The following is a 27,784-nucleotide window of genomic DNA, read 5'->3' as shown; positions in this document are numbered from 1 at the left end:
ATTCTGACAGTCTACAAACAAAATCATAATAACACCAGACACAAGAGACTACATTAAATTGTAAATTTAATTCTTTACTATTGAGGCTGACCAAAATCAGAATCCTGTATTTCTCAAACGTAAGCCATTTAACACAGGATACCATACAAAACCTACAAAAATGCGACAACTACAAACATTCTATTGAACAGATCACAAATGTACATAATACATTTCTACAATAATGCTTATGTTTCTTACTTGGCACTTGACCACAATATGTATTTATTTATTCATTTTTTTGCATTTTAGAGAAAAGTTACACCTGGCGCAGTCCTGTAAAAAAAATAAAATAAAATAAATCACAAACACAATAAAAGCAACCCATTCGGGATATCTTTGCAGTAGTTTATGGAGTGATTATGTTTTTATCTGCATGGTACAAAATAAAAACAGCAGTTCTTCAATACAAGCCCCAAAGCCACGCCAAAGTGAAATGGCTCCTCCATGATGAAGGGGGGCAAGGCGCCACTCGGAGTCGCATTTGTCCAACTTTTTAAAACAGAAATCCAACAGTGGTTTCAATAATACTGACTACTGGTAGTACTGATCCTGACAATACAGAACTGGAGAACAGAAACACAGATCTACATGTGTGACTCTTTTTCACACAACAGTCATAAATACACACAGGCATAAGCTCCATGCATATGTGTTTGGAGTAGTGATTGATCCCATCTGACATGCAGCATTTGAAAACATTTGAAATTAAGCAAATTGATTTTTCTCTTTTCTCTTTTTTTATGATGGAAAGCCCACATGAGCATGAACACAAAGACGCAAAATTGACAAAGTACAATCATTAATGGGCTGGATTTGCTTTACAAATTGCGCTTTTTTTATATCCCTACATTGTATTCAAAAACTAGAGAGCAGAAATCTGCTAATCCTCTTCAAGATGCTCAATGGCATTCAAACCATCCTTTCATTTCTGTGGCCTTGCAAGTGCTGTACATGCAAATAAGAGCATATCATTTTTTATTTTTTTTGCAAAGAAACAAATTTGCGTATTTCACCATATACATCAATATACATTCTCACATAATGTAGCAAAGAAGAAATCAAATATCCTTGTTCTGAAGTCTGCTCTGCAGAATAAATTCTCCTGCTTAGGCAAAGTACTTTTTATCAGAATGCCTTTGCGGTTCTCATTATTGTGCACCTTTCTCTACTATGCACATTTCGTGCCTCTGCGGTCCAAACCAAGCGAGGACACGGATATAGAAACACCAGTGTATATACAAACCTAGTGGAAATCTTCTCGATGACGCTGTTGATAGCAATCACTGGGCTTTCAAAACCAATAGAAGCTCTCTGGCAGTTGGTGTTTGCCCCGGATTCAGGAAAAACTGCAAGTGGGTTGGGAGTTGTGCACAGCTTTGGCGTCTTCCGTGTATACTGAAGGCCTGTCATCTTCATCGTCACATGCTTGACATTCTTCATCAACAGTCTTCTCCATAGTGGAGGGTGAAGGGCATTACGGATCACCCAGAGAAGTTCTAAAGGAGACAGAATTACTTGCTAAGTATGACTAACAAGGTGGAAGTTTTAATCAAATACAACATTTGAAAGTTCGAATGTCTTTTGATAAGGCTTCCATAAAATTTTAGGATGAAAGTACCAGTACTTTTTAAAATTATTATTATTATTTTTTTTTAAAGGAAGTTTCCAACAGCACACAGGATATGTCACAAATGCACATCACTATCTACCTGGTGTTTTTTTTTTTTTTGAGTGATTAACGTGAGCCTTACAAGTCAAGTTGATACTTCATCTTTAAAATTGTCCAGCACTGCTGGGGTCACATTGCAACAGGCGTACGATGGAGGGGTCACTCTTCGCCCCCTTGATGAACTCTTCCAGGGACAGCTTTCCTAAAACACAGAAGTGTTATCAGTTTAAACATGTAACTGTAACATGTAATTTCATGTTATGATTTTTCTTTTTCTTTAAGCAAATTACACCGCAACCCATTTTAAAACTGTAACATTTTGAATCCACAGGTCACCAAGGGGTATATTCTACCATTTGCGCTTAAGTGAATTACTTGCATGCTTTTCTTGTACACTCTCAAAGTGTGGGGATTCTTCCTTCTAGGCTTCTGACACACTCACCATGACTAACTTCGAAATGTGTGGATAACCACCAAAGAGGCGTGATTCGGTGCAGCCTGACAGTGGCCTACCAGATCGCGGAGTTCCAAAATATGGCGAGTTTCATTCTAATATTTTTAGATTTGATTTTTATTCCCCCCAAAATTATAGGATACATATAAAAAATGAAATTGCTAATATTTTTATTTTTTGTGGGGGTTGCGCCTGTCTGCATACCCCCCCGAAAGTAGGTATTTGTGCCCCTGCTTGTACCAGGCAGTGTAAATCCAGCTGTCAGAACAAGATTAAGAGTCCTGACAGATTAACAGTACAGTGCATGAATGCAAGACTGAAGAGTGTGCAAGTTGCATCAAAATCAGCTCTGTGTGAATTAAATTGTCAACGCTTCAAATTGGAGTATCGCTTTAAAAGTCAGGCAGCTTTGTCAGAAGAACACAGCTGACGGCCGACAAAGCAGCTGGCAGTGACATGCTTTGACACACGTGCACTTTCAAATGCATGTGTCTGATTCCACCTAATTAAATACTAAAAGGCTGGATTTACACTACATTGTTCAAATTATAGAATTACATTTTTATACATTTATTTATTCTTTGCTCCGTGGTGTTGAGAAAAAAATGTACGAATTGGATATCGATTTCTAAATGCAGATACAATTCAGATGTGAATTGGATGTGTCAATGCAATTGCATAGTAAATGGACAATGTATAACACGCATACATAAACGATACCAAAGTGATGAAAAAAAATTAAATAAAAAATCAAAAAAGTTTAACACAGACTACTAAATATATTCTAAAAATTGTGCATAATTGTGCACTTAATAATACTGTGCAATTTGTGTTTTGTATGTATTGCCCTTAATTGAAAGGTGTAATTTGGCCACTGGGTGATGAATTGCTTCCTCCGTGAATTTAAATATAATTCTTTCTGCCTTTTTGGGGAATTGTTTAGGGCCTCAAAGTGCATTGCATCGGCCCAACAATATACAGGGTGGGGTGAGCCCTTTCTCACTTGCATAAGACATGGTTTCACCTTCAAAACAGACATTGTCAACAAGCCTAAATATAGGCATTATAAAATTCTTGAAAATTCTTGATCTTTGGGGGTATTTTGACTGCACTGCCCCGGAAACTTTGTCACGTTAACAAAAAAAAGGGCAGCAAATAATTCAAGTCTACCGTCTCTGTTGGTGTCCATTTGCCTGAAGATCTTCTCTGTCCTTTTCTCAGGTGTTGACTCATCCTCTGGCATCTTCATCACCGAGGACACCATTTTATAAATAGCCTACATGAAGGCAAACGGATGGTTGGTCAGTAACTCAAATCATTTTGATTGAAATGAATAGTTTGTCATTCATATTAAATAAGCTATGCTTAAACTTTTACCAATCATTCTTCAACTTGAGGGATAACCATTACGTGGTAAAAAATAAAATGTCATGACATGACAGTGTGTAGATAGATTAGATTGGATTGATAGATACAATATATGAATGGATGAGCTTTGCTCTTTGAATTGAACAGACTTTTCTAAGATTTTCAAATTTGTGATGCTCCTCCACAGTATATGCATCAGTTTATCCCAATAAGATGTCTGAGGTGATTTTGAAGTGTCGTTTGTTTTTTAAAAAAGTTTCTTTTCCCATCTGCTAACCAGAGGTTGCAATACATGGAATTTATATGCAAAATGGACACAAAAATGTTTCCCTCGACTTCGGGATAATCATTGATAACACGCTCACACAGGCACGCACACACACACACCCGCGTGTACACACATACAAAACTATGAGCTGTTGTCCTTGCAGGCTGCTCAGTGGTAAACACTGAAATCTGGCCCACTCTTGCTGCCTCTAATAAAGAGGCGGCCAAGAGGAGAATGAGAGCTGACACGTGAACGGAAGAGGGCTGATTATGATTACAGTGCTTTATATAGGTGATGGTTATGCTCCCTATTACAAAGTGTCAGGGCAGCTCATCTTCTGGGGCACAAAAGAGCTGATCAGCATCAAGTTGTCATCTCTTGTAAACTACTAAACTATTTCATTATTTATTCAGCAAGTCTTATTCATGTGGCTGTAATTTGGAGCAACACAAAACCGAGTGCCAAGAAAAACTGTTACCGTTATTGTTACTTGTTATATTGTAAGTACACAGTACATATCCATGTGGTTTTGGACACGCCCACGACCCTTGTGAGGATAAGAGGCTCGGATATTATATATGTAATAACACCTTCATTGTGAAAATCAATATTTCATGCTGCTAAAAACAAAAGCCTTTATCCCACAAACATACGGCAAGCTTGGTCCTTCAAGTCAGCCCACACCCTTCCTCACCCAACCAATCACAAATCACATTCAGACACCGGTCACCTCTGAAAAACACAACAGGACTATAATGTACAGCCATCCATCCATTTCCTCTAGCGCTTATTCTGATTACGGTTGTGGGTGAGCTTGAGCCTATCTGAGCTGGCTTCAGATATACCTTGGAGTGGTCGCCAGCCAACCCAGCTGTCATGAGCAGAAAAAAACACTTTTACCGGAATTTTTTTAGAACATAGCTGTCAAAGTAGTAAACTCAGACAACTTCGAACCACTGATTAGGATGATCGCTGATTATTATCTGAGACTTCTTTTGATAATTATTGCACTTTAAAGGAAGGCTTAGGATTCAGGCCTTTTATTTGATTGGAGTGGTACAATCAAAATGAAAACATTGTATTCTATTCACGGTAAAATAATTAGTGAAGGTCTTTCTCTTTCCGAGGCAAATTCTAACCTTTATCTTTAAAAGCTGTTCTATAATTATTGCTCTGACACAGCTGCAATATCAGATGGTAAAGCTTTTTGCAGGAAAAGAAAAGAGTCTTTGGCCATGTTAGTCCAAGAATTCAGTTTCTTGTCTTAATTGGATGTTATCTGGGCTCATATGACACTCTGCCATCTGATGCGTCTTTTCAGCTGAGCTCTCCTCTCACCCCGAGGCTTTCGAGTCTTACTTGTAATCAGCTGCTATGTCTTTTGTGTGTGCTCCATGTTCTGTCTTGGTCCGAATGTTTCACCAAACATTACATTTCATGGACGTATAGTTTGGACCACAAATTACAAGCCATGTTCCAAACTCCTTTTTAAAAAAATGTTTTTTTGTACATTTTTTGTTTGTTTCCCACCCTCACGCTGCATGTACAGCTCAGGCCAACCAACCAGAACACTTTCTTCCAAATTTGGCATTGATCGAACAATAAATCCAGCCAAAAGCACATACACAACAAATCCATTTCTGTGTCTTAAACGAGCAAAACACAGTCACCCGCCGCACCAGGTAAGCCGTAGAAATACAGTATTTACAGTACAAATATATTTGTAAGTTACATTGTTGTTATGCAATTATTGGCCGGAAAAGTCATGAGGATAATCAATTCTAGCATGATCTGAAAGTAACAGAACTACTTGTTGATAAGACAATCTTGATGAGAAACGTTGGTCCAGCTGCTTCCTACTAGCGTTTTTAAATGTTTGTCCAAATTGAAATACATTAGTTCATCCGATATTGACTGTTCATATAATTGGCGAGCCCCTTCTGTGCACCAGATGGTAATGGGGTTTAAAACGGGTGCGTAAAAGGCACCATCCCTGTTATTGCCAAGTTCAACTAGGCAAAACTTTAAATAGTTTGGCTAACGGTTAATTTTATTAAGGCTAATTAATAGCACCACAAATTTCCGACTAACTGGAAAGAACTTTAAGTAGCCATATTTTACTGTATGTACTGTAGTTCCATTGTAACGCTTGTCTGCTTCTGTGTATTGGACCACCAATCAGAGGTGTTGAGGAAAAAAACTCCTAAGCATTTCGGAACCAGATGTGTGCTGTCTTTAGCACATCTTGTGGAGGATGGCTTGGTCAACATAACTTTCACACATGCTACAAACACGTTTCCTACATACATTTTCACACACAAATTATTGAGTGCCTTCAGGTGGCTGTCAATCACTATTTAACTGGATTTAACAAAAAAAAAAAAAGTTCAGCATGCATTGTGAACCAGCCAGACAATGTGGCTTTGTTCCCGCTGCTCAAGTCCCTGTCAGTGAGCTCAGTGTATCCGCCGGTACCACAGCGGAGCTGGAAAAATCATCTTCCGGAGGGACCAGGCTGTCGTCCTGCCTTGGCGAACTTTCGCCAGGCACAATTCCACTGAATACCAACAGAGCCAACATAATGAAGAGACATGGTGGGCCAAAGATCCCCACATATCAGGAACTAACCAATCAGAGGAAAGGTGCTTTCCATATCAAATTAATGAGAACAGAAATTCAATATAGCACAAAGATAATTTACAGACAGTATTATTTTTTTTTTAATATTAAATGAAAGCAGACTGTTCAAAATCACAGTTATTTATGACCAATGAAAATAGCTTGGTAAAAGGGAATCTTGCTCATGTCCAAATCAAATCATATTGCAAAATTGATCAAAAGATATCTAAAAAAAAATAATTTAACCGAATTGATAGAAGTGGACCTTTTAAAATGCTATTTCATGTCATGTAGTCAAGATAGTTTTTATAAGTGTTAATTGTGCTTGGTATGAGTAAAGTTAGATTTGAGTCACTATTTCAATGTCACACAAAAATATGTACATCCATTTTCTGTCACGCTCGTCCTCCCTCGTTGGGGTTGTGAGTGAGCTGTAGCATTGATTAAAGAAATATAATCAGTGTTACGCTGATGTAACGATGATGTTCTTTTCAACTCAGTGAATTTCACATGATTTTTTTCACCACAATTTAAATCACTTTTCAGTTTGCTTAATGAATTCATAAAAGGTTATTAATTCTGTATGTAATTCTTCAATGATGACGACTCGTAAATTACATTAAACCTTTTAGACTGTTGGCCCTTTTCCATTGCACCGGTTGTACCTCAAAATAGACTGGTTCTGTCCATTAGATCGCTTTTCCATTCCACTTTTTTTCAGGCCAGGTAGTAACCAAGGTTATTTTCGGAGATGAAAATTAACGAAAAAACAAAAACTAAAATTCTAAAGACATTTTTGTCAATGAAATAAAAGAGGATAAATGAAAACTAACTAAAACTCCATTTTATGAACTGCATTGACTTTATATGGATGTCCAGAAACGTTCAACTTTGGTCTGGTCACAACATTATTAACTTTATTTGTTTGTTACGACCTCCAGAGTGGTTTCTCGGAAATCAGTTTCTTCTTCCGTCACTTTCTGGACTATGCCTCTCATGCACCGATTTAGAAGGGAATGAGAGGAGCCACTTTGATTGGCGCTGAATAAAGTGGGCTGTGTAATGCCCGAAACGGCACAAAACGTTTTAACTGTGCCAAGGTGTGCATGTCTGTGAATATGCCAAAACTCAGTGTAGTCTGCATCTGCACAAATTCACACCACGTCTGGTGCTAGACTATCGCAAGGCAATGTGTCTCTTGACTTAATGTGAAGCCAAAATGGGCCACTTAGCTGCTGTTACAATGTGTCTAATATGTTTTAGGGAGGACTCTTGCATGTGATGGTGTTTACATTTGGAGCTCAAGTACAGGAAATGCCATTCAAGCTCTCTCCTTTCCTTCAACTTCTTTTTCAAAGGTGAGTGGAGCACTGTTCCCTAACGTACGTATGTATGTGTGTATATATATATATATATATATATATATAGAGAGAGAGAGAGAGAGAGAGAGAGAGCTAGATAGATGAACTATAATGAAAGAAAAAGCATAAACTGATATATTATTCTTAGAATCATATATTATTAAGTCACAGCACAGAGGAAATGCCTTCTAGTTCCATTTAATGTGAGCGTAAAAGCCATGTTTCAAAGCGCGCATTAAATTAATGCCTGCTAAAACCACTTTCATAAAATAAATGCTTTTTTCTTCTTCTTACAAAATAGAAGTTTTCATTGCTGGTGGTGCGTAGATTTAATGCACTCCTGCACTTCCGTCAATATAAGAGCTTCTTTCTCATCTTGGAGCAAATCCTTTTTGTCCTCATCTCAATGAGTTTTTTTTTAATAGATATTGAGGTTTACTGTTATGACAAGCTTTGTCGTGACTAATGCAACATTTAGTGTATGTTGTGAACAAGCTCTTAGATAGCAACTATGATGAAATAGGAGTTGGAAATTAAAGTGACTACTGTTAATTCTGTATTCTTGCTCATGTACACAATATAGAGATAACTTACTCACCTGTACAATCTCCAGCATTTCAGATTTACTGATGTACCCATTTCCATCCAGGTCATACATACTAAAGGCCCATTTTAGCTTCTGCTCCAGCTTGCCACGTGACGTCACACTTAGAGCGATAATAAACTCCCGAAAGTCTATTGTCCCATCACCATTTGCATCAAATGTGCGAAAGACATGTTCCGCAAACTTGGAGGCATCTCCATAAGGGAAAAAGTTGCCATAGATCTTCTTAAACTCCTCCATGGACAGGTTTCCACTGGGGCAATCCCGCAAGAAGCCTTTGTACCACTCCTGGATCTCATGTTCGGTGAAGTCGGTGCTCTCCAGCAGGTCTTGCATCACCTCAGGACGAAGCTTGCTGTTCTGCTTCCCCATGTCTGGCAGTCCTTTAAGTAGTAGACTCACTGTTGGAGGACACAGAAAATTAGGAGCTTTGAATTTCGGATGCAGAGAAGATTGATATGTGCATTGACATCCTTGATCCCAGTTTTTGTGTGAGGCATGTGGAAGTCATTTGCGTTTTAAACAACCATGTATGCATGACATTTTTTCATTTGATTTACACATCTTCAAATATGCACATAGACACAAAGACAAGGGGTCAATTTTCATTTATCCTCAAGATCAGATCTACGACTTTTATAGATCAAGAAGAAGTGGAGGGATAAAATGGGCAACATCTCTGCACATTTTTTAATTATAATTATATATAATTTATTTATTAGTTTTTTTTTTAAATGTTCTCAATAATTTGTACTTTTCCAACCATTGTTTCCCAGGTAAAAATTATTCAAATGTGTATCCTTAAGTGGCTTTGGTGAAGTGCTGCTTTTTTTTTTATTATACTTCACATTTAACAGGATATAATCCCTCCCTTTTTTACAAACCGATGGAACATTACATGGAAACTAGTTCTGTGTACAGAGTACACTTGGCACCATATGCCCAACATGAGCTTAAGTAGTCTATAAAATGACTCGACACACACTAAACTCAGGTTTAGATGGAGATTTAGGCTTACATCATCAACTTAGAGAGGAGAAAATGGTCTTGTCAAATTCTATTCAAACGTAACAAACACCAATGAGAATACCAACAATTTCATGGCAATCTTTAATAGGATAGTTTTGAGTCATGCCGTTCGCAGTGGTAGGCGAATTTGTGATGCATTTCAATTTACGGTACGAGCAAGCGTTAATGATCAGGCTCCTATACATGTAATTGAGATGAATAATTACGATATTACTTCATGACATTAAAAGATATCTTTCGATTTTCTTTAGATTAGCTTTGACATTAACACAGAACAACCTCTGTAAAATGCCAAGTCGAGAAAGCCTTTTTTCTCTGGGTGAGTAAAGTGTCTTGTCTTCGATGACAGGTCACTAAGATACGCCCAAAGTATTGTGTAGCTATAGTATTGATCTTAAAACAACTTCATGGTGAAAAAACTCTTTTATATAGCTGTTAAGTTATCAAAATGAAAAATTAACTCTTTCAAGTGACCTGCATGTTGAAATGTTTATTTTATACGCAGTGCTGGAAAGCTTGATTGTGTCTTATTTAGTTGTGCCGCTCTGATCATGAGATCTCAAATCGGGTCCAATCATGTGATTTTCAGCTGATCGGTATCGACTGAAAAATATCAGATTTTAGATTTTTTTTTTCTAAAGTCAAGAATAAAATATTTTATTGGTTTACTTGAATTGAACCACTGCTGACTTACAGCCATATACAAATTCATCATGCTGTGACACCTTAATAATAAAAAGAAATGAATAAACATTTAAAAAAATTGATAAATACCTATCTGATCAGAATGAAAAGTAGGCTATACCCTAAACTAGTCGCCAGTTAATCACAGAGGAAATTGTACTTCTCAGATTAGTCTTTATTCAACATTTTTTACTTTTACTTGAGTGCTTTGATTAAAAAGAAACATGGCTTTTACTCTTTTACAAAGAGCAACAATTCTACTCGTATTTTTATTAAGGTATTACATTTTGGCTTCTCCTAGAGACTTTTGTCAGATGACTATTTCAGGCAACCACGATAACTAATAGTGACCTCTGACTTCATTTGACCAATCAAACAGAGCCAGACTGGCAGTCACATGACTCCACCGCAGTTTCCACACAGAAGCAACATGTGACTCATTTAAGTGAAATGAAAGAAAACTATATTGACTTTACAGATAGGCTCCAGCTCTGCCGTGACCCTAATGAGGATAAGTGGGACGCAAAATGGATGGACTTCAAAACAGAACAGCTACCTATCTGTGGAAAAGGTTGTCTATATTAACTCATTCAATACCATTGACGGATAAATACGTCGAAATCCATTTTTTTTTACTGGGCTGGTTGTGAATGAGTTAAAAAGATATTCTGTATAATAATAAAAAAAAAATCTGCCTGGTGCTTACAAAATTCTAATGCAACGGTGCTTTTACTTGAATATAATGTTTGGCTGCTCCACCCACCTCTGTAAATAATGTTGTGGTATTGGGGAAGCGATGGGACAGAACAAATGTTGGCGTCGTTCCGCAGCATAGTTTCACACAGGGTCACTTGCATGATCAGCAACGACAAGGGTTACAAATGTAAAAAGAAACGATTCCTGGTAAAGTTGAGTTGACCCTTTTGCACCATTTCCTGATGTTGACTCACAGTAAGAGACGCCCATTTCGATGATGGGGAACTGAAGATTGTGTGATGAACTGTGCTGGATCTTTCCGTTTGTTCAAGGCAGTGCCCAAATGTTCACCAACATCTTCACTGACAGTAACAGGGGCTATCAAAGAATATTGACATTTTAGTGGAACAGGATTTTCATCTGTAATATTTCCCCCAATTTGTAAACCTAAGGCTTGCATGGTAACACGTTGCATTAATGAAATTGCATTTAGCTCTGTTGTGCTCTTAATTTGGAAAGCACTTGCGTGTAAAATCCCAGCCAATGCTCCCAGAGATAGTTGCATATTTGCCAAACACATCTGTTAGTCCTTCTCTAAAGCAACATCAAAAGGGAAATTTAGTGTTTGTAGAAGTGCATGCAAAGCAGCCAAACATGGTAATGTTTTTGTTGGTGAAATCGCTTCCAATGTTACAAGGGAAAATGCAATGTCATTGCAGCTCTGACAAAGTATGCGTATTAAATCAAATCGGGACACTTTTATTCCTTTGCTAAATCAATCACGTTGTTTCAAATCAAATGGATTATCATGCAAACTAGTCTGGCTCTGAATCTAATTTTAATAAAAGAAGGGGAGTATTACTTACTTTTATATTCTGATAGCCCAACCAAACCGCTCACATTCACACATTCACCTGTTAAGATGATGATTTAAAGGGGGAAGTCAACCCCAAAATGTTCTTTACAATACTATTTTCAATGCAGCCCCATTAGTCTAAACAAAGCATTTTGCTTAATATTGCGTTTGTGTACTAAGAGTTAAGCAGTAAAATCCACCCGTTTTACTCCATCACAGGGGGTGGCCATTTTGTCACTTTCTGTCCACTGAAAATAACATCACAATTGCTCAGAGTTCAGGTGGCAACCGATTATGACTGAGCTTCAGAAAAAAGGAGAGCCGTGTTTGGTCGTTACCTCAGCCCTGAAAAACTGTCATTTTCAGGTGACAGAGAGTGACAAAATGGCTACCACCTGAGATGGCTAGAAAAAGGTGGATTTCGCAGCTTGTCTCATATTCCACAAATGCAATATTAATTAGATGGCCGTGTTTTGACTCGTGAGGGCACAGATGTATTTATTTATGTTGCCATTTTTTAAATTTAATTTAATTTTTTTTTTAATTCCAAGAAATCAGAGGACTACTGCAATTTTAGTATTCCATTGTAATAGACAGTCACAGATGCTGCATCATGTTACATCCACAAAAATCTCAATGCTACTCCTCTTTCTCTTGCACCTTGATTCCATTCACGAGCCGTTTTACTGCAACCTCCCCTCTATTATGAAGCATTTTTTAAACAGTTACCATAGCAACATACTGTTCACATCACATAACCATTGACATGATTTCTGGCTGAATGCACTGACAATTTCATCCACTAAAACATGGATTCACTCCTCGTTAAAACAGAGGCTGGGGCTTCGTGATGTGTGTGTCTTCACGTGTGGGTGTGTAGGCAATGTGTGGGTGAAGGTATGTGAGGTGAGTCCTATTGTGATGAATACAGTCCTCATGACACATGAAATGAAAAAAAGGCTTAACAAAGGCATAACAAAATGTTTAAATGAAGAAGCCCCCAACCTATGTATTAAAATACTGTATAGCAATTAGCATAAGTGTTGGCTAAGAGCATTGGATGCCACGGCAACAGTGACGCGTCTTAGGGTTACGCAACAACAAAGTCAGTACTTTTCACTGCTTTCCTGGAAGCCAGATTGAGGGCTAATTTAGATATGGACAATGAAACCCTGCAATATCACATTTCATCTTTTGCGCCCCGGCTAGGTTGTGGAATTTCAAGCAACGTTTTAGTTTACATTTTTCATTTTTTTTAATTGCAGGATTTTACAGTATATAGAGGAATATATACCTTCTAATTTACACTACCTCCCGGAAATGCACTTTTAAAGAAATTGATACAATTTAATTCCTTTTTAACATGGGGTTATATGCATTTCCAAGATGCTCCTGAACGCATCTCAACCTGTGGCACGCACACGAGCTATCACGCACACAGCAGGTGTTTCAACGTATACTATAAGGCTAGTTGTGGCAAATGTGTATTTGATTCACTGAGTTTCTTGTTGTCATTTTCCATATGAATAAACTTGTCAGCACTGCAAATGTGGCTTTTCATTTCCATAAGTATCTTGATATATTTTATAGAGTAATGAGTCGATGCACGGGCATCTTTTAAATGAAACATTATCTGGTTCAAAATGTTGTCTTTTTTTTTATTTTTTTTTTTATAAATACGGTCTCACTACCGCACAGATCTTCACATATCACACATGTGTCTGGAATATATCCTGCGTGATAAATGGTGGTTCATTGTATACATTTTTATCTTTGTTTGCCATTTTGTGATCCAGAGAGAGGAAGTTGTAAGTATACATTTTTTATGAGATCCAGTCCTTTTTTTTATTAGTTTATAAAATGATATGTATTCATCCAAACATGCCCAAAGGTTGTTCATGTGAGCTCTAAGGGTCAATCGTCACTTGTGACACCTTGGGATGCACACATGCAGTTCACAAGTCAAAGATCATCATCAATCAAAATCAGTCCCCACAATCAATTCTCTCTTCTATGTAGAAATGTTTCTTTCGCTGCTATGAAATACACATCTCTAATCTACTCTGAGTGCTGAAAAGAAGAAAATTCACGCACATTCATAGCATTAAAGAAATATTCTTAACACAAATTGTGACAGTGTCAAACCTAATTCTGGCTGTCTTAAAAATTTTTTCCTCACTTTCGTCCATGATCCGAAAAAAAAAAAAAAAAAGAATTTGTTACTAATTCCATACCACAGTGTTTGCATCTGTTCACCAAGAATTGGATAATGATGTTTTAGTCATATGTGCTACGGCAGGCCCATAAAGGTCAAACTCCTTGAAAAATTCTGATGAGAATCTGGTGACCATGTAGTAGCTGGATGGAGGGTGAACATACCTTTAAATTTTCTTCCTCCCTCATTAGGTTGCCATAGTAACAGACCTTGCAAAAGGAAGAGTAGGCGATCGAGCATCGTTGATTCAGGGAAACAGACGGAACCAGCAAGGCGAAAAAACTCAATTTTATCATCATTAAAAAGATTACAGTTTTTAACTTATGCTAAAGATGATGAACTAGAAAAAAAACATAAAACCACACGTTAAAAGATGTGTGGTATTTGCCACAAAAATGATGTAATGAGAAAGAAAAAAGGGTGTGAAGGATACAGTACCAGTGGATTCATCACCCACTCAACTGAGTCACACTCAACAACTATTTTGGAATGTAACAGCCGGGAATCAGCTCAGCTTCCTCGCTGCTTTGTACTCCCAATATTGGTAGTGATGAGTTAGTCTTTGTGGCTCTGGTCGGCCTGATATGACAATTGGGCATGTGGTCGCTGCATGGAATGACACTTGCTGTGAAGATGAATGTGAGCACAAGTTTAAACTGCTAAAATTCCCAAAACAATGTGTCATTGTTTTTTTTAAGACCAATGGGGGAAAGAAATTCTACTTGCCTTTCAACCACACCGTGAGGCCTTCATAAACTGTTGCATCAGATTAAAATCCTTTATACAATTGTGGTCTGAAATTTCCATGCACTTGTTTTTTAGGTAAGCAATAATTAACCAAGAAAACCTTACATTTTTCAAGAGTCTCCTGGCCAAGATCGGCAATGGGACAATTCAGAAAATAGATTATCCATATTTTTCCTACCATAAGGTGCAACAGGTTATTTGCAAAATCAATGAACCAGTCAATTTTCGCACATTTCCTTTCATAAAGCGCAGCGGATCATAAGGTCCATTGTATGTGAAATAGTTATTACTTATTGTGATGTGTTTATTTGATAGATTTAGCACTATTATGCTGGGTTTAGACCGGGTCTCACACATTGTCGTTTGTCATACAAAACTACACGCCAGTCGAAAAAAAAAAAGTCCTGCAAGTCAATTTAGTGACTGGTGGTTGTGTTATTACTTTGGCTGTGAAATCTTGGTTGACACTTCAAGAGCTGTAAACAAGTCATTCCACTCATTAGATGAACAAACTTCCTCACTCCCCTATTATTCAAGCCTGCTCCTTCTTGCCTAGTCTTTTGTTATTTGACTTTCGTTCCCCCAGACCGCAATGATATTGTCCCACATTGTAACATTGGGAACGCTTCGCAAATGACGCTCAGCTCGTGTTCTTTCTGACTTCAGTATAAGGCAAGTAGGACTACATTTCTCATGATTCTCAGTCACGGAAGCAGGAAGTAGATCCAGTTCTGGTATGACAAAAACATGTAAGCCTGCTGGCGATTAGATGCGGATAAGAATGTGAACGTGAACGTAAATGTGAAAGTAAATAGGAAGGAATTTGAATTAAAGACAACATACTGAAAAAAAAAATGACATTCATAGATAATGCGTACCGGGTTATAAAGGCACACTGTTGTTTTGAGAAAAGGAAAGGATCTTATGTGCGCCTTGTCGTCCGAGAAATTACTCTAACAGCCATATATGCAGAAAAACGTGAATTACACAATTTCAATTTAGCACCTTATTGTCATAATTTAATCCCAATCATAAAAAAGGACTGGCTCCAACATGGACCCTTGAGGCACCCTCGGTTAGTGTAACAGATACAAAGACGCATACAGTGTGCTGTCTGTTGAATAGTCAAACCAGCAAACATTTCGACAGACCTGCTCTAGTTAAATTTTCTAATAGCAGTGTATGGTTGACTTCTTTGAACTGTTCTTTTCACACGAGTATACAAAATACATCATCAATTAATTTTAAAAACAATAAGTAAAAAAAAAAAAATATTTTTCTATAAAACTAATTTATGCATACACATTGAAATATATACATAGTGAAGGTGCACCAATATCTAGTGTGTAAGTTAGCATTAATAATTGCTGAAAGGAATGACTGCATTCATTCTTCAACACATACAGAGTTAAAATCTCTCGAGTTAAGGTCAGGCTGACCGCATCCAACTGTGCGGCCAGGGAAGTAATGACACTAATGAAAGCAACACAACATATAACGTCAAGTGTGCTCGGCACATAACAAATATTTGAATGTGCCCTGGATAGCACCTGCTCATATATGGATCAATCAATAGTGTGCAATGGAATACTGGTACCAAAATGAGCCAAGTTAAAGTCTGACACTTAACTAGAGCAAGTGTACGGACATTAAGATGTGTTTGCTACACATAACTAAACAGTGTATTCATTGTGGCAGACAGTGAGAGCAGTCTTCAGGCAAAGCCTGAACCAAGAGATGGTTCTCATTAAGTATTCCTCCAGGGATGGACCAGAGCTTGCTTTGCTTCCTGTGCAGAAAAATATAGAAACAGGATATAGCATCACGGAAAATAACCAATACAACGGAAGTCACATCAGGGGAGGTCAGGAGACAGGATGACTCCAAGGAACTGGGACGTGCTTGAAAGGTTTATAAAAAAAAAATAAATAAAAAGGATATCTGAAACTACAGAATGCTGGACATCCTGACTTAACGTTATGTTCTTTAGCGTGCTAACCATATAATGATATAATCTTAACCCAGTTTATGAAAGTACGAAAAACTGACTTCTCACGAAAAGTTAAGGAAATGATAATAATAATAAAAAAATGATTATATTAGTGATTATTTCTGATGAGAAAGAAACCTCTGAGCTCAATCTAAACTGCCCAAGCCGGATGGAAATAACCTTAAATTCCAACTTGTGGTCTCGGCAGAATTTTCCATGACAAAATCCGCTCAAATATAATGTCACAGATCTAATATCAGGTGATGCACAGGATGCACACAAGTCAGCACTCCACAATCCACATACTGTACATTCACCAAAATTACTAATCTACATTAATTAAGGAACCCAACAAACATGTTTTTGACTACGGGAGGAAGTAGAAAGAATTCTTAGTAAGAGTATGGTTACACTACCTGCCATCGGGGATGGGTTGTCTATGGTTAAAACTGGACTAGCCATCTGGCACAAAGAGTTGATGCCCGGTGAGCCGGCATCTTTTGGAGCTGCTTCTGTTCCATTTAATCATTATTTTCCTCCATTTTTCCCCAAGAGACCGGGCCACAATTTATACGGAAAAGCACATTAATAGACAGCAATTGTAGAGCAGTTGTAGAGCTCTGTAATACTTTAAAATTGAGTTGTTCACAAAAGCATCTTGGGGTCTGTCAGCTTATGATATTTGCATTTCTGAAAGCACTGCACTCACCTGATGTAACGTTTTTTTTTTAAAGATACTATTCAGCAAGGAATCTATTGTCTTTCATCCCAGGTCTGAATGCCTGTCAAAGATCTCCACAAGCAAAACGCCAGTGCATCTGAGATCCAGCACCCAACAGGTTCACTGTCATTTGAAATATTTCCTTTCGTAAATAAGTCTCATCCTCTATTTTGCCACATTGAGCGTCTTCAGAAGGATCCAAGCGTTGCTTAGGTGTTCCCTGAGCCAAAGGCAGTCTTAAAACTTAGTCACCATTTAACAAAATAATAACTACATTATTCTTGATAGCTGATTTTTAAACGCAATTATTAAACAACACCTTATATTTTATATTAACAATATCTCATCTGCTTTTCAAAGGAGTAACAGTAAATTAAATATTTCCAGAATAGTCATGTTATAATTTCGTTTTTTGTTTTCAACATGATTGTTTTATGGTGACTTGAACGCTTTATAACAAGGTTACCTTACTTTCAAATATAGTCTAGAAAGTAGCAACAGAGACATCATCTTTTTTATCATTCGCTGGTGTTCAGCATGACATTTCAGTGTGTGGGAATTCCACTCTGTGGATAAAAATAGAACATCTGTTTCCCATAGGTCCCACAAATGCATGAGAGCCTATAGGCCAGGGTGATCCTTTAAAAATGAGCCATGTCAGCATGTGGCACATGGAATCTTTTATCTGCAGGCGACCCCTTTGAGCATTGGGCAACCACTTGAATTGGGATTTCAGTTCAATGACCCATGCCCCCCCGCCCGTATAAAGAACGCAAATGCAAAATGACAAAGAGTCTGAGGCAAGGCCAGCAGTCCTTTGCATCCATCATAAAAATGTCACTCTGCATGCAACGCACATCAATTACAGATTACATGGATGGCGCCTTTGCAAAGAGGAGAAAGAGCAAAGACATGCAACAGTGCTGAGGAACGCTTGTTTAATTAGGGCCCACGCATGAGGTGCAAAGTATCTGAAAAGGGTCTCAACTTTAGAACTCAAACGATAAATCCTTAAAGTTGGCCATTTTAGTTGGGAGCAGTCCTTTTGACAGATTCACCCATCTGGCTGTCCCCAGGGGTGCAACTTCACTTTGACCGCTACCAAATGTAAACCACATACAGACAGATAAGAACCTCAACGACTGCGGAAGGTAATTTTTTTGTTGACCTAATAATTCAATCAGTTTCTCTGCTGTTAAGTATTAATGTATAATTCAGGAAATGTTTAAATAATGGAAAATTAACACAGAATTAGAGGGTGTTTACCCACTTAAAAGTAAATGTATATAAACCAGGGGGTCTGAGGTCATGCGCTCTTGCAGAGGTCATTGTGCCTCTTGTGGCCATTTAGGCAACTGCGATGGTCTGCTGGGAAATAAAAGATCCACCCGCGACTGTCACACTCCGTCGCTCTTTTTTTTTTCCACATTTGCCTCAATAATCATGTCACTTTGCATGTGTTGATAGAGAAAGCTAAGCTAAGATAAGGTAGCTGGAGAAACTTTGACATGCATTAATTATAGTTTTGAGGCTGAAATTCTTGTGGTCGATGAAGCCGAGTTTGCCAATATTCTTTTCCCAGGTTTACTTCTGTGCTTTGCTGGTTGGCGTCGTCCACACTGTACACACTAGACTCTCCCTCATTTTCCCCATTCACAGTCATACTTGCAAGAATTTCGACTTTTGGGAAAGTTTGGCATCATTTTCCTTGTCTTTTTTTTGTTGTTGTTAAAACCACATCCATAACTTTCTAACGGCTTGCTGAGTGTCTTCTGCTCATATTGGAGATTTTAAACAATTGACGACAAATTAATTATTGCCATTCACTGACGGGAAGCCCACACTTGTTTAAGAATGACTGGTTTCTAAAACAAGACCTGGTGCCTAAATGACCAGGCATTCGAAACAGGAATGTTGTAACTGTGAGGTTCGGTGGAATACATGATCACTTGTTTTAGCTGACATCAAAAAAGAGTAACACTCAATATGCCTTATATAAATGTTATTCATACACTGGACAGTAGAACAATTCCAAATGTCATCAGGGATGTACGTGACGTCAAGCAGGTTATTACAAGTCTGTGTATATGACTCACTCGGTATCTGCAGTGTACTTCAAACTTTCCTTGGGTTTCCAATTTGACCTAACGCAGTTTCGGGAACCTAATGTGCATTTATAGAGTGATATTATCTGAGTATGGTGATCATACAGCTCAGGCCGGTGTGAAATATCCTGATAAGCCTGATGACGGTCGACAGAGTGGCCCAGCCATGATGTGTTAAAATGACCTGAACCATTTGCAAAGTGCTTAAAAAAAAATCTTTATTTGCAGCCTTTGTCTGTCATCATTAGGCATACAGACACTGATCACCATTATGTTCCAATTCACCAAGTCAGAAATATGAGCCTAGTAGTCGTGGTTAATTTCAATCCTTTGATCAGGCAATGTGCCATTTTGACACGAGGTGGGGGCTGATCACACCTGGCTGGGTTGAGGAAGCACAATTCATCTCTTGCTCACCGTGCATTCTGTAGTAAAACAATGCCATTGAGCTTCAGTACATATATTTGAATGAACCACTTACCCTCACTAGGGTCACGTTTAGGGAAGCGCGATAATTATCAGCCAGATACTGGGGGGAAAAAAAATGTCACTTGTATCGGTTGCGATTTTGCAAATTAGGCTGATATTGAAAGGCGCATCAAAAAAACTAAACATACAACAAACAGAAGGCTCCGCAACTCGAAAAACAATTATAAATATTGGAACTTGGGGTGAAAATTTTCAGTCCCATTCACGTGAATGAGAGCCAAGCTTAGGCTCCCTCTGCGGTCACCCAACCCGATCGCCGTGGAATCGCCTCGGGGCAGCCGGAGAATGATGACGACTGATGCCTTTTCCTTTTTAACTGCACTTTTACTTTTGTTGCTGGATACTATAATCGTGTGGACTTCTACAATTAAAAAAATCGGAATCTGCAACACTGCTCCGCACTGCACAGGCCTTCTTTTTTATGCCCGCTAACTATCTGGTATGCCTTAGCGTTCAGATATTCACAAGGATGTCGTAGGCTCAAGGACGTCGTGAACGTTTTATTTTTGCTGTTGTTGTAAATGAGGTAGTTATAAAATTACGCTTTTTTTTTCCCTTTTTGTAACTTATTTCTGGGTAGAGACAGGAAATATAAAATAAGACTGCCTTCTTTCTGCTCCATTTTATTCTAACTCGTAAAACATTTGTATTTATATATTTATGTCTTCTTTTTTTAAATGAATGAAAAAAAAATTGAGGTCATGAAAAAAATTCAATAATAGTAAATGCTTGTCCAAAGCTTTCAACTTCATTTGCACATACTGCATCCACCATATTTCCTGTCTTCGACCACAATCAAGACCAGCAGATTTGAGCTGAACAGTTCATCAACTGTACATTTTTTAATGTTTACATCCATACAGATAATGTTCTGATTAAAAAAAAAATAATTCTTTACAATCACTTTCAGATTCCCAGCCAAGATTAAGATTTTGGGGAGTGACCACAATATTCTTATACTTTCGAATCATGTAGTAGCAAACAAACTAAAACTCATTGAACTGCACATCTAAAATGTTGCTGTGTAAAAGTACAGAAGTGAACAACACTGCATGTTACATGCTACAACTACACTTACGAATGGTTGTCTCAAAAAGATTAATATAATTATTTAGCACTTGGCAACTTACATATATTGCCGCAGCTGCTACAAAGAGCTCGAAAAGTGCTTAAAAAAGATGACCTTGCTGACAAAGGAAGGAAACTATGAAAGGTCAGTGAATTGTGTTGAATTCTATGCTTAACAAAGGGCTAAGTAACTGACACAATGGCAGACAAGCAAGTTTTAGCATTTGTGGAATGCATTGAAAATTGTCTCAATGAGAGGGATTGGCTTTGTTTGTTGATCAATATTTGAACGGTAACATTTCACATTGTTGAAAAACTTTTTTTTTTTTTGGATGAGTAGAGACTTTTGACACGCCCCCGTGCGCATGTGCCACATCATTTAAAAAGATCTTAAATTTAAAGAAAAAAAATTAATGCATCATGTTGTCACTGAGGCTCAATTCTAATCAACTTTATCATTACTGTCTGGAGTTTTTTTTTTAGTTGAGATATGCCAATGGTGGTTAACTTATTTTTACACTTAAAAGTTAAGAATGAAACAATGTTACGAAACTAATTAGTTGCAGATCCCATTACTTCCTATAGTTGTTTCATATTCTGAACAGCTTAGAGGTCGACTTGCATCGCGAAATGGAATGTGGTTGGCCTAAGAGAGTCAACACAGCAAGGGACTTTTTGAGTCTACTATACGTTTTGGAGGATTCAACAACACATGATTTATATCTGACGAAAACATTCAGTTTTTTAACAGAATCTGATTGAAAATTACTCCTTTAGTATGTGTCTGTTCTCTTATCTGTTAAGTTCCTTTCTTTGTCACTTAGATTTTCTTTCCATCTCTTTCTTCCTGACTGTGGTCATAAATCACTGGTTACATAAACTGCCTTCATGTTAGTTTCCACTGGTGTTACATGAAACCTCTTAAGTACAAAACAGGATGTTATAGATACCGCATTGAAGTTCAGCTGAACGTGCTATTTTTCTTCATATCATTTCGGAAGTTAAACGACAGTCAATGTAGCATGCAAACCATATTTGCAGTAAATACTCCAGCTCTGCATTATGCATGTATTTTTATTAGTTCACGGTAGTTTGCACGTATAAAATACAGTAGAGACCGGCTATTTGTGGGGGATATGAACCGGGCCGACCCACTAGCAAAAATCCGCTTGAAATTCAAGGCCATTATAAATGCATTGAAAAAAAATTTAACAAAATATTTAATTAACCCAAAAAGTCTTGAAAAAACACTGATAATATATCAAGGATTCAAGAATTTTTTTGGTTTTACCAACATTGGGATGGGCGGAGCACTAGGGCTGGGATTAAAAAAAAATTAAATATATATAAAAAAAAATTAAAATAAAATCGATCAATAAATCAAATTGATTTTCCTTTTCATTTGTTTGCAACTTTGCTTCTTAGAATGTCTTCCATATGAAAGTAAAATTCAATCTCTGAAATTTCCAACTGAATCGGATATTAATCAAATTGAATCATGAATCGTATCGGGCCTTTGTCAATCGAATTGAATTGATTTTGGAAATCTGAATTAATACGCAGTCCTTTCATTGACTGAGCAAAATGAAAAGTAAGTATTATTCAGGGCGAGCGGCACGGTGAGCGACTGGTTAGCACGTTGGCCTCACAGAGCAGAGGTCGTGGGTTCGATTCCGGCTCCGGCCTTCCTTTGTGGAGTTTGCATGTTCCCCCGTGCCTGCGTGGGTTTCCTAGGTACTGCGGTTTCCTCCCACATTCCAAAATCATGCAATCATCATCATTGATTGGACACTCTAAATTGCCGGTAGGTATGAGCGTGAGCGTGGATAGTTGTTCGTCTGTGTGCCCTGCAATTGGCTGGCAACCAGTTCAGGGTGTACCCAGCCTACTGCTCAAACATAGCGGGGCTAGGCTCCAGCCCCCCGCGACCCTTGTGAGGACAAGCGGTACAGATAAGGGATGTATGAATATTATTCAGCGCAGTAACATCCCGAGCCTTCAGCATTGCTCTTACTTCGGCAGGAGATACTGATGGTCTTGGGGATGAGGACATCAACACATTTTGGGATGTAGCCCAAAATGTAATTAAGCATATTCCTCCAGGTCTACTTCTCCTTCCAGATTAGCGGCTCACCTGTACATTTGCCATTTTGTGCCCTTCAAAAAGTCTTGACGCACAGATGCAATATCACTGGGCCAAGTAGACGCTCCTAATTGTGGGCTTGGACCGTTTTCCCAATGGTTTATAGGCTAGGGCCATCAGTATTGGAGTATGTGGTAGCTTGGGATTTGCCCCAAGCTAGGAGGGGGCGGGGGAGGAATCTGTATGCACCGCGTGTGTCTGTGTACACACAGCTCCAGCGTGTTATCCCCCCCGCGCTGGTATGGCGACATGCTGTTGAGAGTGTCCCATCAATTTTTCATGGCTAAAATCACTTGCGACCACATATAATGCCACTGGGTGCTTGGATAGTCTGGAGCTATTGGAGTTGTGACGCTCCCGTCGTGCCTCGCCAGTGTTAGCATGAGCATGAGTCTGGGAGCTATCTAAACTACTGTGCTAAAAACAGCCATCGACTTGAGATGTAAGTACTGTGGCTAGCATCGAAGACTCAAATTCTCTAGTTCCTCGGGGCAATAGCTCCCTATAAGTCCATTGTTTGTGCACCAACCTTTGTTAATATAGATACAGCGTCCCAGAGTGGGCATTACGGTGGGCTTTAGACAGCTGCCGTCCATTGATCTTGAAGGCTCAGTCGGCCAAGTCTATTTTATTATCCATTGAGCGAACCTTGATGAGGAAAAATCAATCAATGGTTTGTTAGCCTTTAGGTGAGCTAATCATCCGGCACGGCATGCCGCTTTTGCACGTGGCGTGTTCCGGTCCATTCGTAGGAGACGTCAGGCAGGAGTACGTAGATGGTTGTCATTGAACTCTCTCTAAATTAGTATATAGTTCATCCGAGCTATACACGGTATTAGCATTGAGATGAAACTGCAATCGGCTTTGATATCATTATTGCAAAAAGGCTTAATCCTGGGAGCTCAAAAAGCTGCTGCACTGAGGGAAGCTGACATTTTAACTGTACGTATATCCATCCAGTCTTCGGGCAGTAGGTGAGGTACACCTTGGACTGGTTGCCAGCCAATCACAGGGCATTCAAAGACAAACAACCAGTCACACTCACAATCACAACTAGGGGCAATTTAGAGCATCCAATAAACCTGCCATACATGTTTTTGGAATGTGGGAGGAAACCAGAGTACCCGGAGGAAACCCACAGAGGACGGCTCGAGCCAGAATTGAACCCACAACTGCTGCACTGTGAGGTGGTTGTGCTAACCATTCAACCGCCGTGTCATCCTATATGCAATATTATATGGGAAAAAATACATTTCAGGAAAAAAAAAGTCTACCGTAGTTATGTTTGAATAACCACAAATAAAGCTTTTTCTCCATTCAGTAAGGCAAGTAAAAAACTGACATATTAATCAAGAAATAATGTACTTGACGTTTCCTGTCATTTTTGGGTAAAACAGTACATTTGAAATTCATTGATAACAGTATATTTTAGGATTAATGTAAGCGGTACAGAGAATGGAGGGATGGATGGGTATAATTTTTGGTAAAGCGCTTGTACACACTGGTGTATTAACAGACAAAAAATTAAAAAATGGAGTATCTTTTAACATTTGTATAACTGCATCGGTTTTTGTGACCCACCACTATGCAGCACCCAGATACAATTTTCTAAAGAAACAGGACATTAACTGTTTTTTTGCATTTCATAAGTTAGCTCAAATTACATCATGCACGCGTGCCTGTCCGCGCAGAACTCTGCAGGACGTCTGATAAAGCTCCTAGTATGCTATCTGTCTGCGGTGGTGGTTTATTTGGGCGAACAACTGCTATTTATATTCTTAACGACAATATATTGCGGGGTATTACGCGACCTCCTTCTCAATACATATAAAGTATTTTAAACAGAAGCATGTACTCTGTCCATTCTCTTAGTGAAAATATTGACATGAACCAGTGATTCTGAACAACTTGCCACCTGCAATTAAGTGAAGAAAACACGTGCAGTCCCGTGGTTACTATGGGACAAATACAGTAAATTAAATGCTACAAATCTCCTCGAATTAGGGAATGTGAACATATAAACCTTCAACTAGGCACAATGGCCAGCTGCATGGTCTGCCCTCACGACGTAGGAGGGGGGATGGCGAGAAAGAGATTGGGGGTAAAACTGTCTCACAGCAGATGGGGAAAGCAAAGAAAAGAAAAGAGTGAGTGATAGTGGGGAGTTTTATTGGAAGATTGAACCACTTGTCAACGTTTCCCCTTTCTTTACGCCCTCTTTGGGCTAACTGTGGGCTAGCTTGCTTTTGCTTAAAGGGACACACGATTGGGCTGAACAATTGCACTTATTTAATAGTCTCTGTGTAAAAAATTATGTCAGCATTAATTCACCCCCCTGACAAATTCTGTCATGATTTGAGTTGGTTTTTTTTAGTGACGACTATTAGTTGTAACGCACCGAAATTGGGACGAGACGACCATATTATAAGTAGGCATTATATTAATTTTCCTACAGGGTAGTGTGTGTGACGTTAGCAAGTGGAAATTGGGTGAGCTTTAATTTTATATATCCATCCATTATCTGTTGTGGGTCTTCTCACAAGTGTCGCAGGCGTGCTGGAGCCCTTTCCCAGCCATCTTCTGGCAGCAGGCCGGGTAAACCCTGAACTGGTTGCCAGTCAATCGCAGGGCACACAAAGATGAACAACCATCCATTTCTGACACCTAGGGGCAATTTAGAGTGTCCAATCAACCTGCCATGCATGTTTTTGGACTGTGGGAGGAAATCGGAGTACCCGGAGAAAACCCACACAGGCACAGGGAGAACATGCAAACTCCACACAGGAAGGCCGAAGCCGGAATCAAACCCACGGCATCTCACCCACCGCGCGGCCCTAGTGAGGATATGTGGTGCAAAAATGGGGTGGATTTTTGTGCCGATCACAGTTTTCTGAAATTATTAGCTAAGTATTTACAACGATTTGGAATGGACAGAATTTGTCCGGTTCCTTCCCTGACCCTCACCAAGACGTGGGGGGTGGGGGGGGGTCGTGGTTATATAGCTGATTAGAAAGGGGCAGTTTGAGAGCAGTTATTATCTGATTTCTCCAAAACAAAATCCAAGCTAATATAGATATTTTTGATAACACATATACACACATATATATACACACACATATACATATATATATATATATATATATATATATATATATATATATATATATATATATATATACATATATATACATTATATATATATATATATATATATATATATATAAATTGAACTTGTTAGTGAAATACGGACCATCGAGATGATCCCTTTGAGGCATACAGGGAGACAAGTGGGTTTGTGGATGAAGGTCTCTCAGGAGGGAGGAGGGGTTCTTCAGAGTGACCCTCATCAAGATAAATTAAACCCTTACACCATTGGTTGCATAAATATTAACATTGACATGAATACTTTTAGACATGAACCGCATGCCAATCATTCTCTCCAAAGGGGGGCAGGTGGCAGCTGCTCAGCCCCCTTCCGTCTTCTAAATCTCTCGCAGGCAGAAGAAACAGCTCGGCCCACGATCGCCACTAACATTAGAAAGCTTTGAGAGGAAAAGCCATGTGGCACAGCCCATCACTCGTGGCTAGAGAGCGCATAACACTCTCAGCCCCCGTAAAGATCACACTCGCTTTAGCATACAACCCCCGGCCCCACATAACTTCCTGCAGCGGCTTTGAAAAACCACCAGGCTGATTTTTTTAGTCTGAAAGCAACTTGTCTTGCAATCAGGATTATATCATCACTATTTTAAGCCCTTATGAACTAAAATTTACCAAAAGCAGGCTAATAAGGAATGCATGCAGTCGGTTAAACATTGAATGTCCCCCACCGAACAAGTAGGAATCTCCTTGCTATGTAACAAAAAGCAGAAACCTTTTCAGTGTTAAGCTGTGGTTTCCAACGGAACCACTAGTCACTATAAAATGCATCACACAAATACGCATGGCGCTTACCTCACTTCGTAGCGATGTACAAGTTTAACAGTCCATCACTCAGCACTCTGTATACTAAGTTTGTGGAGGGAGAAGAGGAAGCAACAGGCCAGAATAGTAACGGGAAAACAAAAAGAATTTTAAGAACAATGTGGATCAAACGATAAACTGACTGACTGACTAACTGACTGACAGAGACACACAGACTTCCAGCTACTCCTCGTTGAAGCAAGCGGGTTTGCTAAAACATACTCACGCGCACGCACACGCACACACAGATGCGCGCGCTCGCGCTAACGCTCCCTTGCCTGCCTCTTCAGATTGACGTCAGCACAGTCACATGACCTCACTCTGGTGTGGAGGGGGAATGCAATGGGAGGGGAAACGCTGAGAGAGAAGAGACACAGAAACCCGCATTGCCATGGCAACAGGGACACTGCTCTGAAATGATTTCAATAGGTCAACACACACATGCATGCACACACACGCACGCACCCACACACAAACGCATAAAACTGAGTGGAGCTGGTGAGTGAGTCTCCTCTACACAACCTGTGCAGAAAAAAAGGGTCTGGCACTGGTTAGAGAAAGAGGAGGTGAAGCAAAAAAAAAAAAGAGGTTTTAAAATAGATTTCTGCGTTCAGTTTCCAAAACACAATGTAATTAACAAAGGGAATGAAAGAACATCGTTACCCGTAACACAGAGATGGAAATGTGGAGCAC

At 38.8% G+C, this 27,784-nt stretch overlaps 1 protein-coding gene across 1 annotated transcript; it reads right to left on the bottom strand.

Annotated features, from left to right (window-relative positions):
- Window positions 1–49: 49 nt before the first annotated feature.
- LOC148329499 (neurocalcin-delta A) lies at window positions 50–27,389 on the bottom strand. Its single transcript, XM_088306483.1, has 5 exons — window positions 27,083–27,389; window positions 8,380–8,786; window positions 3,336–3,441; window positions 1,794–1,913; window positions 50–1,538 (listed from the first exon to the last, which is right to left on the bottom strand). The coding sequence occupies exons 2-4, from the start codon at window positions 8,755–8,757 to the stop codon at window positions 1,816–1,818; spliced, it is 582 nt and encodes a 193-aa protein (XP_088162609.1). The 5' UTR covers window positions 8,758–8,786; window positions 27,083–27,389; the 3' UTR covers window positions 50–1,538; window positions 1,794–1,815.
- Between the last annotated feature and the right edge of the window lie 395 nt (window positions 27,390–27,784).

Source organism: Idiotropiscis lumnitzeri, chromosome 10 (assembly GCF_059441095.1).
Source record: "Idiotropiscis lumnitzeri isolate Australia: NSW breed Sydney's pygmy pipehorse chromosome 10, RoL_Ilum_1.0, whole genome shotgun sequence".
NCBI lineage: Eukaryota > Metazoa > Chordata > Actinopteri > Syngnathiformes > Syngnathidae > Idiotropiscis > Idiotropiscis lumnitzeri.
This window is presented reverse-complemented; position numbering and strand designations above follow the sequence as displayed.